The 14,039-nt window shown below is 44.3% G+C and overlaps 1 protein-coding gene across 3 annotated transcripts; it reads right to left on the bottom strand.

The window, feature by feature from the left end:
- Positions 1 to 1,392: 1,392 nt before the first annotated feature.
- HSD17B2 (hydroxysteroid 17-beta dehydrogenase 2) lies at positions 1,393 to 13,313 on the bottom strand. Of its 3 annotated transcripts, XM_037409159.1 has the most exons (6): positions 12,966 to 13,019; positions 11,588 to 11,714; positions 7,867 to 8,079; positions 7,348 to 7,533; positions 4,127 to 4,264; positions 1,393 to 2,529 (listed from the first exon to the last, which is right to left on the bottom strand). In XM_037409159.1, exons 1-6 carry the CDS (start codon positions 12,972 to 12,974, stop codon positions 2,171 to 2,173), a joined length of 1,032 nt encoding a protein of 343 aa, XP_037265056.1. In that variant the 5' UTR covers positions 12,975 to 13,019; the 3' UTR covers positions 1,393 to 2,170. The 3 variants fall into 3 exon arrangements, with proteins under 3 accessions (XP_037265056.1, XP_037265057.1, XP_037265055.1); XM_037409160.1 differs by lacking the exon at positions 11,588 to 11,714 and having other exon boundaries at positions 13,006 to 13,313; XM_037409158.1 differs by lacking the exons at positions 11,588 to 11,714; positions 12,966 to 13,019 and adding an exon at positions 12,549 to 12,957.
- Between the last annotated feature and the right edge of the window lie 726 nt (positions 13,314 to 14,039).

Consider the following 14,039-nt stretch of genomic DNA (forward strand, 5'->3'; position numbering starts at 1 on the left):
AGGGATCTTGGTTGTATAATGCACCTAAGGGGAAAGTTCCAGCCCACCTAAAGTTGCACCTAAACTGGGTGTTAAGTGCAAAATACCACCTGGGGATGGAGACAGGCTGGCTGACAGCAAGTTCCCTTGCCCCGAAGGCAGGCAAAATTCAGAGGCTGCTGCCCAGTACGCCCCTGATTCTGCATTCCCACTGCACCCACCTTTCCTTTCAGCTCACAAGCTGCCTTTGAGCCATTTGAGATTGTCCCCTGCCCAAAACCTGGGCACCAACAGCCACCTCGTCCCTTTTCCCTGGAAAAGGGTCCCCACCACCTTCCTCCTCAGTGCTCTCCTGCTGTGGGAACAAGGGCAGCCTGGGAAGGGAGGGGTGGTAGCACTGGTCCCCAAAAAGCAAAAAGGGTCAAACTGGACAGAAAGAGAGTCACAACAATCCAGTTACTAAATATTTTCTTTTCATTATGCACTTTTGCTGACAAATAAAAGATTTAGGAAATAGATAAAGGAAGAAATGGGCAGAGATAGAAATAGTCCCAGATTTCCCGAGTGAAAAACATTTTTGGTCACAATTCCTCAACAGAAAGCAGAAGTCTGTAATCAGGGGACTGATATAAACCCATGAGGAGATAAGCCTCAGCAGCTAAAGCAGAAATCATGGCAAAATGGGCAGGACAGGAGGATTTCCACACAGGGACACAAATGAAAATGGTGAGCCAGGTCTGCTGAGCATCCTCTGTGCATTCACAGGAGTCTTGCATTGACGTGTAAAAGTTGCAGGAAGGAGGTGGAAAAAATACTACAGATGTAAATTAAATGGTGATTTTGTTCAGTTGACTGCAAGATACATCACATGAGTAGGATTATGACAGAAGACTGGAGGTTGCTCATCTAGGAAAGGAAAAAAGTGCATCTACATTTAAAGCCAAGAAGGTAATGACTTTTAATTTTTCATCATAAGAAATGCATCTTGTCAAAGCAAGGCACAGGACAGATTGCCAAACCAGGGAACTCAGAGGGATGAGGCTTTGTTTCAAAATACCACAGCTTTCCAAAGCCCGAGGATGTGATGGGCAATGCAAAAAGAGAGCAGGATAGGAAAAATACAGGTGAGCTGCCCAGTTCTTGGCATTGGTGAGGGGTTTATGGGATAAAGAGCAGGGACAGCCAGCAGCAGGGAGGGCACCTGGTGCTCCTAGAATGAATTTAGGGGAGTAACCAAAATCTATCAGAAGATGGACACTGGACTCCAGTAAAGCCAGCCTAAGGACTGACTGATCTTAGAGGAGCGAGCACACTCTTCCCAAAGAGGAGGGAGACACAGGAAGGTGTGAGGAGAAATGAGCAAAACTACAAGCTCGACATAAACCCAGAATGAGTAAGGAATCGTACAAAAAACAGAAGTGAAATCAGAGTTTACTAGTATTTAAAGAAGGACAGGCATATACAGGCAACGCATAGAATGACCAAGACAGTCATGCCAAATTAGCAGCTGATGTACTTACTATTACTTTGTCTAATACCATAGGAAGGAGATTGTTTGCTTCTTCATGAAGGTCTTGATCTGCCTTTGTTCATTTTGCAACTAATTTACGTTGCTCAGTCTAGCAAAGAGGACACATTATAAGCATCACAACTATATTTCACAAAATTTTGGGGGAAAAAGGTCAATCATTTCTCAGGTACACCAGCAACAGAACCAAAACAACCCCAAACATATTAGGCTGAAGCTGCAGTGAGGAAGTTTTGCATTAGACACTCCTAAATCTCTCCAATGATAGGAATACATGCAACTCCTTTAACTCTTAACAAGGTTGTTGACTCTCAAGATTTTTTTTTTGTTTGTTTTAAAAAACAGGTCATATATCTGTCTGTGTGTTGGTGGTGCTTTTTGAAGCAGACAGAGACTATATAACCTCGTAAAATACCGTAACACAGAAGGCAGGATACAAAGACATTAGAAAAACATGGGAATTCCTCCAAAAATGCCCACCTGGGGATAGCTTTCTATTTATCCACTGCTTTTCCTGAACATTAATCTTCACACAAAGATTCACCTCTGTTTGCAAGGCAGTGTAAATGCAGTTGAACAAAGACAGTACAATAAATAGCAGCGCCTTAAAATAAGAGTTTTTCCCAGTTATCTCATCAAGTAAGATAAAAGCTGCTGGACACCTTAGAGATTCTTGCTTTCAGCTTCTGGTGTTCTCAGTGCCCTTGGGACAGAGTCAGTACTCAGCATCTTCCTAATGAAAAAGTCATAGAACCAGAGGGGAAAGTAGCAGAAGATGCAGAGGGGCATGTAAGCCCCCTTGCCAGGCGTGTACAAGCCGCGTGGTCTCTTGGCCAGCAGAGCCTGCAGGATAGCGCTCAGCACCGGGGAGAGGTTGGCGTCACAGTACGTGGGCATCCGCGGGAGGTAGCTCTTCAGCCCCAGGAGGTAGTCCTCTCCGTAGGCTTGCCTTGTGTCCGCTGGCAGGTTCTCCAGCAGCTCCTTTTCTTGCTTATCCCACAGGTCAGACGTGCCTTGTATACCTGCAGTAGCAACACCACAGGATAGCAAGTGGGTTTGGGGCTGAATTAAAAAAAAAAAAAAATCTATAATTAATAGTCAATAAGTCATTCTCCACCACCACCCTGATTCACAGTTCTTCCAGCCTGGGCCAGTGAAGAACAGACGAAACAGCTGGTTAGCTGCGAGTGCTTTTACCTGGAAGAGATGGGAAAGCACGGGCTACACAACAAGCATGGGGCCCATGCACTATTTGTTTACCGGCTCTGCCTAAAAATGTCCCCTCACAGCCAAGTCAGCATTTTGTCCTTCCCCCTGCTCCCTGCCATTCTGTCCTTAACCATTTCGTAGGTGTTTCTATCCAGTATTTGTTAACTGATGCTGGGTGTGAGTGACTGAGGAAGGCAAGCTCAGATGGGTTGGCCAAGTGCTATGCCTCTCATCCACAAGTGACATTGGTATTTCAATAACTAGTTTTGTGAGGGATAAGGCTTGTATTAGGCCAGATTAAACAAACAAAACAAACAAAAAACCCAAAACACACAAACGCAAAAAGAACCGTTTTCCCCCCATCTGCATCATGTAGGAATGAAAGCACAGCCTTTTCCAATGCACGTAATGCCCATCATGAATTAAACATTGCAAATAAAGGAAATTCTTTAAATAAATATTCAAACCTCAAATACCAGGACTTGTCTTGACACATGACGTTTTCATCCAGAGTTTGCCAACAGCTAAGCAGGACCCTGAAGGTAAAGCCTCAGACAGCTACTGCAGACCACACAGGCACTGTCAGAGCTCCCAGGGGGGCAGGCATTCAAGGGGCTGAGGTTTAATGAAACAGACCATTTTGCTTTTCATCAGCATAGAAATTGTCTCCATGAAGTCACCAGGACTTGCTGAGTAGGCAGCAGTGGGATTTGACCTTGTCCCCAGGTAGGTGCCAGGCATGCCCAGGGAGCGGGGACCTGCGTGACAGCCACCCTGCTGCTGGGTGGGCGCGGAGGCAGCCGGAGGGGAGCCCGTGACCCAGGTGGGCTCTGCAGAAAGTGCTCAGAGCGCTGGCAGGGGGAGGAAGACTGGGAATGGAAAGCAGCAGGAGCACAGTGGAGGGAAGGGGAGGAAAGATCAGAGACGAGATGGAGTCATGCTGACAGCGGGAACGCAGGACGGCAGGTACTGCTGCAGATACTTCGATGCAAGACTGAGCAGCTCAAAGACAGCTCTGATACTGAGAAAGGAAGGAGTGACGAGTCCTGAAGCTCTCGGGCAGGACAAGCAAGCCGTAATACTCCAATCACTCACACCGTGATGCTCTGTTTGTTAACTCGCACAAAGCTGGAGCAAAGGGAGGCACCGACTGCCTGAACCCTGCCCTGCCTCAAAGCAACAAGAGCTCTGCCCAGGAGACAGGCTGCGCTCAGAGGCAGCGGCAGGCAGCGTGCAGAACCGGAGGGAACATCTCTCACAAAAACCGTGGATCTCAACTTCCATAGCCAGTACAAAGGAAGGGAGGGGAAAAGTCCTACTGCAGGGAATCACTCAGGGCTCTGTGTGAGGATGCTGAACTACAGGAAAAGAGGCGAGGCAGAAAGAACTACCCAAATGTGGAACACCAACCTGTTCGGAAGCCTGACGGATGAATTGCAGCAACTTTAATTCCCCATTTGGAAAGCTCTTGCCTCATTACTCCAGAAAACATGGACAGAGCTGCTTTTGATGCACCGTATGCAGCATATCTCGGTAGTGGAATGCCTCCTGCAGGAGCAATGTAAACATGATAAAGCTCGACGGTGGCTCTTTCCAGCCTTTATTGCCGTGATTTAGAAGGAAGATTATAGCACAACCAAAATTATGCAGCTCTCACTGAGGTTAAAGACAAGTTAGTGAGAGAATCATTTCTTTCTAGAGGTTAAAAAGAAAAAAACTGAGAGTTGTAAATCAACAGTTACCTATAGCAGTTATGCTCAGTAACACCTGATAAGACACCTTGTATGGAAGAAAAAAAATAAACTGTATTGTATTTAAGGGTAAAAACTGCTGAAGATTATGATTGTTGGTTTCAGAAACACAGATAATGTTTTAGTTCATATAAATAGTGAAGCAATAGTTTAGTGCCGCTGTTCTTGTTGTCACTGTAACACAAATTCCAAGCTCCTACTATAAAGTACATTTACAACAGGGTAAGCAATCTCAATTCTAGCTTTATAAAGCCAACTTATCTTCCAGTTCTTTCCAGCTCACTTCAGAAAGACCAGAGACAACAGCACAAAAGTGGGGAAGATCTCTGTAGACAAACCAAAGCTGGAATCACATCCCGTGGGGGACGGGACTCCCCGAGACCCATCATAGAAGTTATGCCTATAGTTATAACCCATCTTTTCCAACCCCAGCAGCATTTGTTCAGATGGAAAGATAGAAAATTGCCAGCATTTTAGGTGAATATAAAATAAACCTATACATTCACTAAACAAAAGCTTCCAGAAAGAAATATCTTCCAAATACAGATATTTCTTCTGTTCCAAAAACTGACAGACTGTCACTTCTTCAGCTTCAGAAAAATCCAAAGATGCTTTGATGATTGAGCATCTTCCCTGTCTTCAGCCCCTTCTCTTTCTCTACAGGTTGGTGTTATCACCGCACAGAATATCGCTGCCAGATTTAGGGGTCATCCCAGCCACCACGGGCTGTGTTTGCAGGGAGGAGGGAACAGGACGGGTGACCCTTCTCCTTGAGGCACATCACACCTTCTCCCGCCTGCATCCTCCGGCACAGCCTCCCTTTCAAACATTACACAGTTATCTCAATGTATTTGAATCTTAGTACTTCGAGATACAGGGGAATTTTCAGGTAAGCCACTGGTGCCGTTTATTGGGTTTCGTACTGCAGTGGCCAAGGTACCATGGGGGCTTCTTACACGGAGTCATTCCTTAGAAGAAGTCAGGCCAATTATATGTTAATTATTCTTCTGCATGCATCTGAATAAGTCTGAGTTTCAATTGGTTAGAGCCAATTGAATCACATATTTTATCCCTCTGAGGTCAGGCTAACCTGAGCCCAGCTGAATTGGCTCTACACAGACAGGAATAGACTCAGCACAATGAGACCTCACTAACTTTTCTGCTAATGTTTTACCAAAGGACCCTCAGACCCTGCGTTAAGAGGACGCTCTTTACCCAAACCAGCCCGCGTGCAAGAACATCTGCGTGAACAGCTATGGCTTAAGCAGGGTCATTATCAACTCCTGTAAGGGCAAATTATTCAGCACAGGGAAGCTCTCCATATATCTCTGCACAGCAGCTCAGGGATTCGTGCCAAAAATGAAGACATCTGCCCCAAAACACCAAAAGTGCAAACTTCACTCGCGTGCTCAGGGAGGACAGAGGTCTGTCCTCTGGCTCTGGGATTGCAAGGGTTCGTGGGCAGAGCAGAACCAGGAAGGTCCTTCTGATAATTCCAAACTGGTTACTCAAAGTATCAGCAATGAACCATAAACACAGACATGCTGATACAAAACATACATGGGATTATAAAAAGAAAACAGAAGACAACAGTGTCAGAGCTGGGCTGTGGCCACACCCTCAACGTAAGCTGTGAACACAAGGTAGGACCTTCACAAGCCACCCTGGCAATACAGCAGGATTTGGGTGGGCACCAGCTGCGCAGAAGTTAGGGTCCAAGCCCACAGGGCAAAGGAAAATTTGGGAAGCAGAAAACACGGTAAATCCTGAGGAGGTCTTAAGCCAAAATATTTTCCAGCGTCAGGACATCCTGCTCCTAGCAGGTCTCATTTTCAACAAAGCATTCTTGCTCCTCAGCTGTCAGCTACCAGATACTGTATTGCTTCACTTCCTACATCTTAGCATCTCACCCGTCCTAGATTTGAAGGTCATGTTGTAAAGATATATATGGAGAGAGCAAGTATAATTTATGGAACAAAACTGAAAAGCATGTGATATGCCATTAATAATTTTTTAAAAACTGTTTTATTCATGAAAAAATACCACTTTGCTAATAAGTTATGCTAAAGTATTTTTAACATGATAACCAAAACCTTTTTACAGAAATACAAGCACACACTCTCTTCAGGTCCCAGGTTATTAGCAGACCATGCTCTAGGACTGTGCTCTCTGGAAAGAACTGTAGGATGCAGCAAAAAAAAAAAAACCTAGCTTCTGCCCTTGAAGAATTAAATGTTTCTCTTCAGCAGGTGTTATATCATCGTGCTTTCTCACTCTAACTATAGTACTTGAGCCCTAGAAGGGCAGAAAGGTGGAGCTGCCCAAGTGAAATACCTTAACATTTATTACGGAGCGTTGCAAATGTCATGAACTTACCCAAAAGTTATTTACACTCAAATTTTAACCTTAAGTATTAAATAAAGGTTGAAAGTTTAGGTGTAACCAGCCTAAATTGAAGACATCCCATCTCTGCAAAAGGCAGACAGCTTTTGGGCATCTCCACAGCGTGGTTCAAAGCCCCACCGATGGAGGTCACCACAGACAGCTGCTGGAACGTGTTATAGAAACATCTGCAACTTACCACCTTTCTGGACGCTCACAAAGCTATCCCTCATAGCATCTACAACACAAGATCCAAATTTTACTGTCTTCTATATAACAGCATTATTTTTAGCCATATTAAACTCTTCTTCTTTAAGGGCTGTTTACTGGAAAGAGTTACCCAAACAAAAGAAAAACCTGCACTTATTACCTACATACTAATTCCCTAGGTGTATGGACAAGCAAGACTGACCAACACATTCCTCAGCATTTTTGCCAGGGAAGTTAGTTGTTTTTTCTGTTCACCAGAAATGTATTTGGTGCTTTAGCGCAGCTCACCTGCCATGCTGGACATGTTAACCAGCCTCCCCCGGGATTTCCGAAGTAAAGGTAGGAAGGTCTTGGACACCTCTACAGCCCCAAAGAAATTCACCTCCATGCACTGCCTGTAGGTGTTCATGGGGAGCAGCTCACCATCAGCAGGGAAACCCAGGATGCCTGCATTGTTCACGACTCCCCAGAGTCCTGGGAAGAGGAGAAAGAACAGAGCTGTTATACAGCTGGAAATGGACTCCATAAAAGATTAAATCGATAAGCTACATGGTGCCTCCAGATCAATGCAGAGACGATCTATAGCTACGGATACACACTACCCACTCATGAAGAGTCATCACCATGTTTTGTACGTTGCAGAAAGCAACGGTCATCAATATAAACGCCCTGGCTGCCCACAGGCTGTGTGTGGTGTGGGAGTGACCTACACACCTAAGCCATGATGCAGCCAGCAGTTAAGAGATGCACCTTCTGAAAAGTTACATTAGTACTCCTATTATAAAAGAGGTGGGCTGGGAACTGTACCTGTATTTTGCACCTTTTTTGAGACTTTTAGATAGGCTTCCTGGACTTGAGTGGCATTGGTTATATCCAGCTGCAGGAGAGAAAGTCTCCGAGAACAGGTCCGTCTCAGTTCCTCAGCTCCAGGTCCATCCTTATTCAAAACCCCAGCAAACACAACAAAACCCAGGTTATCCAGGTATTTAGCCAGTGCATGTCCAATCCCAGTATCGCTTCCTGAAAGCATCAAAGAGACACTTGAGAAGTGGGTCTGTCCTAAACCATCATTTTAAAAAACCAAAAATTATGCATACATTGGAAATACATGCAAATGTAACCAAAAAGATGACAAATAAAGTCACTCAGATACATATTACAGTAGGAAGAAAGGTTCAGATCTGAAGGTTTGAGGAGCTGGACCTTTGCATGTCCCACAAAGACCACCAGACCATGCCCTCTTCACTTAGAGCTGATAGCATTGGCTCAGGCTCTACCACAGACCGATTCTAAGACTTATTTCATCCATACAGAGGAAATAAAGCCCTAGATTGGATTTATATGGATATACAGACTGAAACCTGGTAACAAAAGTAATTAGAAAGGAAACAAAGCAAGCAAAAAAACCACACAAATATTTTAATTTGATATCTCAGAGGGACAAAGAAATTTACAGGCATTGGAATTCAAATTGTTGGGTTCTATTTCTTAAATCAAAGAAGTAGCATTATTTTATTCAAACATCTACCATCCAGATCCTTCTGATAAACACATATTTTGTTTTGGTCACAGGCTGCAACCAAGCCAAAGCTAAGCAACTGCTTACCTGCAAAGGAGCACAATGCTTTCAAACCCTAAGAAAGCTTCAGAATGGTATTTTTAGGCCAAACCAAACAGAAACAGCTATTTAATTCCTGCAAATTTGCATCAGAATTTCTCTCACCCTCTTCCAAGCTTATTCCCAAAGTTTATCCATATAAAGCAATGACCTGCCAAATGCAGGAAGCGCTATTAGAGCAAACACACAATGATCTTTGCCATCGTGACTGTGCAATTCCTCCCACCAGGTAACAACGATGAATATTTAACAAACAATTCCACTGATTCACAGGTCTCTCCCTCTGACACAGTATTTTGCCGCTGCTTTCTTAAGATATTTTTAAAAGGCTTTTTTTCTCCCAGTGTCTTTTTTTATTCCAGTTTCCATTCATCCCATCTACAGATAAACTTCTTAGCAAGGGAACAAACATCTCGCCCATCTGCCCACGAAGGCTCCCAGTGAAACAGAGATGGGGAAGGAGGTTATAGGGACTGCGCTGCAGGAGTTTTGTAAAGAACATCAGGAGGGAAACGAGGAGTTTAAGAAACGAATGCAGTTTTTAACACCGTAAAGCAGACACACGTCGGCATGTCCCAGCATACCGCACCCTCTGCGGTACCTGCGGCAAAGCCAGCCCCGGGATGCTGATGTGCACCCAGATCCATGGCGCTAGCCCAGGGCTTGGCTGTTTCCTGCAGCAGCCATGTACCCCATAAAGGCTCGGCTTCCAAAGCCACGTGCATGGCTGGAAACCTGAATGTGAGACAAAGGGCTGGGACTCCTGCCAGCTTTTTTACTATTTCCTCGTTTGTGAAGGAGCTGCAACACACCCTACTTAACCCTACCATAAATTTATAAGGGTTAATCTGTGATTTCACCCAGGCAGATATTCACATGCCCACTCCTGCACTCAAAATCTGTATCAATAGAATCTGACTGCCAAAAAGACTCGTCTTAATCATGCTAGATCTTCATTTCTGGATTCTGTCTTTTAATTGGGACTTTAGTCCTGAAAAATTAATTCCAGGTGACTTGAAAGAAACATGTACTAAATGCCTGGATCAATCAGTGCCAGATGTTGAATGTATGAAAATAATTACTCATGCTCTACTTAACTCCTTCCTTTAAAAAAAAAGATTTTTAGCATTTTTGAAGTCTGCAGTTTGTTGAAGATGCACTGGAGCCCCACATATATCATAGTTATCTCCTTGCAGCCCTGACCCGAAGGAGAGCAAACCTGCATTCTTGGAATTGCCTGAGCAGACACAGACGTGAAGAGGCTTGCAAATACCCCAAAGGCATGATGGGTTTCTGGGTTTGGGGGTGCGGTGCCTTTCCTTCTTTTTCTTTTAGTGAAAAAACCTATTTCTGGATCAAATCCTTCCCCTTTCAACCTTCCCAGAAGGTACACGGCCACAGAGCTGCATATTACTGAAGTTTTACAACATAACTTTAATTTGGGAAGGGGAGAGCGCTCAGCAACTGCAGATGGGTGTAGCAAACACAAGACGGAAATAAAAGGCAGCGTTTATCTCTGCTTGCCACTGGGTTTGTCCCCAGCTTTTATCAAAACAAGTCTAATCCGAGTTTCAGACCTGTTAGTGAAGTCCAGAGAAACTCAACCCTTCAACTCATAAAATTGGAACAGTAGTTAGGTCACTGTAGGGAAAAAATGGAGAATTCTCCCCCCACCTTGCTTCTACATCAAAAATAACAAATCTTCTAATAATTCACAAATTATCATAAGAAAGGTGGTCACCACTGACTGTAGCTGAATTGTCACTGAGAACTTCTCGTCAACTCACACCCAGCACCTGAAATGTCAAGTCACATGTCAAGAATGAAAAGACCAAATTAACTGGAGAAATTCATCCCAACACACACACAGAATAACCAAGACAAGAATTTTATAATTCCTGCTACTTCAGATCTTCTCAGCAATTTAATTTTTAGGGAAGTTGACCATTGGGTCTACCAAACTACACTAAAGTGTTTGCATGCCCAGGAGCTTCTGTTTGAGGCCACTGAAGCACTCGCTCTTAGCAAGAGGACCCATAGAAATGTTTCACCAATGACTCTAAGACCTCTCACATGCCCACGGCTATTCACGTGAGAAAGCATTTTGACAAGTAGGCACAGTTTTTCCTTATCGTGGTACTCTGTGAACTGCTGGCTTAAATAAATAATGCACAGCAGCACCCATACAAGGGACATCCAAAGAGGACCAGAGCAGTACGTGATGAGAAGCAGAGGGATTACTCCATCGTCTGACCAGAGGCAGCTGTCTCACGAGCGGTACGTGGCAGCTGCCCCCAACACAACAGCATTCCTCAGCCCTGCCGGGCTGGAAGGGGAGGGGGGAAAGAAAGGGGAAAAAATGTAAATAAATAAATCACCATTTCCCACGAAGTGCCTGCCTCAGGCTCTATCTAAATTGGAGAAAATGACACTCTTTTCATTTTCTGCATGCAGACACACACCCTACAGTTGGTATGGGGAAGAGTACTACAGTCGGAGCGATTTAACCAAGAAATGTGTTGAGCAAACCTTCCATTTCGGTTGATGGAGGGTTTGATCGGTTGCATACCAGTCTGGATTCAAAGAAAGACCAAAAGGAGCCTCCTCAGACATGTCAGCTGTCAAAGGTGTCTGAACTCACATTTCTGCAGGACAGCTACAGCACAGGTACAAAAAAAAAAGCACATTCACTTGCTGGAATATACCCAAATGTTCTTTGCTTCCCTATATTGCTCCAGTGCAAATTCTCTAGAGCCTGTAAGCTCTGAGAGGGTGCTTTCTCCTGAAGAGCTGCAGTCTTACAAAAAGCAAGGAGATGCCCAAGTGCAAGTGCAACCCCGGTGTCTGGAGGGGTGGGAAAGCAGGGCTCCCAGTTCCCCCCTGCCCGATACCCATCTTCATCTAATACACCTGTGGGGAGGAACCCAGGGGGAGATAAAGCAGGAGAGGAGAACTTGCTGCTTATCCCATCCTCTTCTCGCTTTTGTGTTTGATCCCTGTATAAAAGCCTGCTAGGCAAATCTATTTCCAGGTGTCCCTATAAAACAAAATTAAATTCTGCAAGAAATAGTCACATAAATAAAAGCAACTTAATTCAGCTTTCCAGAGGGGAAAAATAGAAAATAAAACTAAAAAAAGCACAAGTTAACAGTGCAAGAAGCAGTTGGCAGCACTCAGGTTTAAAGGTTTGATTAAGACAAATAAACAACATTTAAAGTTTTAGAAGAAACAGAAGAAAAGCCATAAAACTACAAAAATGCCATCCCTGCAAAACTGAAGTGGGTTTTGAGTAGATCAGAGCATTAACAGAAATTGAATTAATTAGCCCTGAACTTTCCCTGCTAGTGAAGGAAATTACTCACTCCCGACTGATTTCATACATCGTTTCAAAGAGATGGCACCAAAACAGTGTCCTGAAACACATGTATGATATACACAAAAGATAACCGTACAGCCATAACCAGCGCAATAAATTCAAGTAAACAAAAGTAATGTATGAATGTAGTGTTCGGAGGGCTTCCAGAAATTAACGTCTCTCCTAAAAAATTAGACCACCGTAAGTATTCTTATGCTTTTTCCACCAGCTAATTTCACAAGTATGTCTAAAAAGCTACTTGTAAAGATTAAATGAGACAGTAAAAAATAATAGCATCTATTAAGATGCTTTTCTACTTAATTTCAGAACACTTATTTACCTGGAAGAAACATCTCTGGCAAAGCAAATAAAATGAGAAAGAAAAAAAAAAAAAAAAGAAAAGGAAACCTTATGAGCATGCATTTCATAGATATCTAACCCAAGGACAAAAAGTTTTCCAGCTCACTTGTGAGAAAAGCCAGTTTTTGCTGCTCGGAGCGCACCGCAGCACCTTACCTGTGATGAGCACAGCTTTGTCGCCCACGGGCAGCAGCTCCCTGCTGCCCAGGTACATGGAGGAGATGAGGCACGCGGCGCACGCCACCAGCCCCCTGCCAGCCCCCAGCGTGGCCATGCACAGCAGCCCCAGCAAGACGGGCAGGAGGCTCCACGCCAGCACATTTGCTTTCCCTGCCAGGCTCCTCTTGGCCCTGCAGAGGATGGTCACCCCAAAAAGCGCGGTGATGCCCACGCAGAGCCATCCAAGGGGGCTGCCGGCAAGAGCATCCATGGCAGGGGCAAGGAGCAGACACGCACACCCCACCACCGACTGGGTAAGAGCAGGTATGGCTAATGCAGCATGTGTTATATAGGAGCAGGGGGTGGGGCAGAGAACGGGGACTCTGTTTAAAGCTTTGACATAATCTCACTTACCCCTGGCATCAGCAAGAAGCAGAAGCCTTCCTTTTCTTACCTTTTATTCCTTCTGCCTGACAGCTCCACCTTCTGAAAAATATGCTGGCTGGATAATGATTGACAGCACTGGGAATGGACATGATGTAGCAAGTACTGGCTTCAGGAAAAAATTAACTGCTCTGTGTTTTCTATGTTTCAAGCACATTTTCCTGGAGAGTGAAAAAAGGAGAGTTTCCTTTATGGGAAACAGTTGGAATTTCCTGCCTAAAAACTTGGGGTATCATTTCAGCGGAACTGATTTCTGATGGGCAGTGACAAAAGTGAAGCAGGACAGAGTTATTTACTCGCTGTAGTGCAAACTGTGTGGTTAGCGGCAGGGTTTATCACACACAGGGGCCACCCTCCTCTTTCAACAAAAAGCCCCAGCTGACCCCCCCTGCCTCAGTGCACACCTTTGGCTATTTACCCACTCCCCATTCAGCAAATACCGGCGGCTCATTGATAGTCTGGGGGGCTGGGAAGGGCTGATTGCTCATTTGCCGTTAAGGGCACTTTGTTAAGTGAACACATGTAACACCTGAGATTAAGTCTTGAGTTGACCTCCAGTGACAACATTCACCCTAGTTTTGGGAGGGATCACTGGTTTGATACCCACAGAAAGTTGGGGGGGATGAAACCACTTAAATATATTTGAGAGATTTAACATCTAGTGTAGTGTACTCTGAAAGTTACTTAAAACAAGAAGAAAATTGTAAAAACCATCTGGCTCAAAGGATTGAAACAGAAGTTAGGCATGTTTAACCCTGTTTAAAAATCCCTGCTAGTTGGTTTGAGAGATGAACCTAAGTTATCACACAACCAGCTAAGAAAACGTAGTGATGACCTATTTTATTTTAGACAGATGCCAGAAGACTGAAGTGCAGGGTGCAAACCTAACGTGAGACACCAGCATATTTCCATTCCATTATTCCTTTGGGATTTTATGAGATGATAAATCTGTTTAATAGCAATTTTTACAGCCAGTGAAAATGTTTACATACCTCTATAGGTAGTTTACACTACAAATGAGGTCACTTTCTTAAAGGAACATTA

Source organism: Falco rusticolus, chromosome 15, assembly GCF_015220075.1.
Source record: "Falco rusticolus isolate bFalRus1 chromosome 15, bFalRus1.pri, whole genome shotgun sequence".
Lineage (NCBI taxonomy): Eukaryota > Metazoa > Chordata > Aves > Falconiformes > Falconidae > Falco > Falco rusticolus.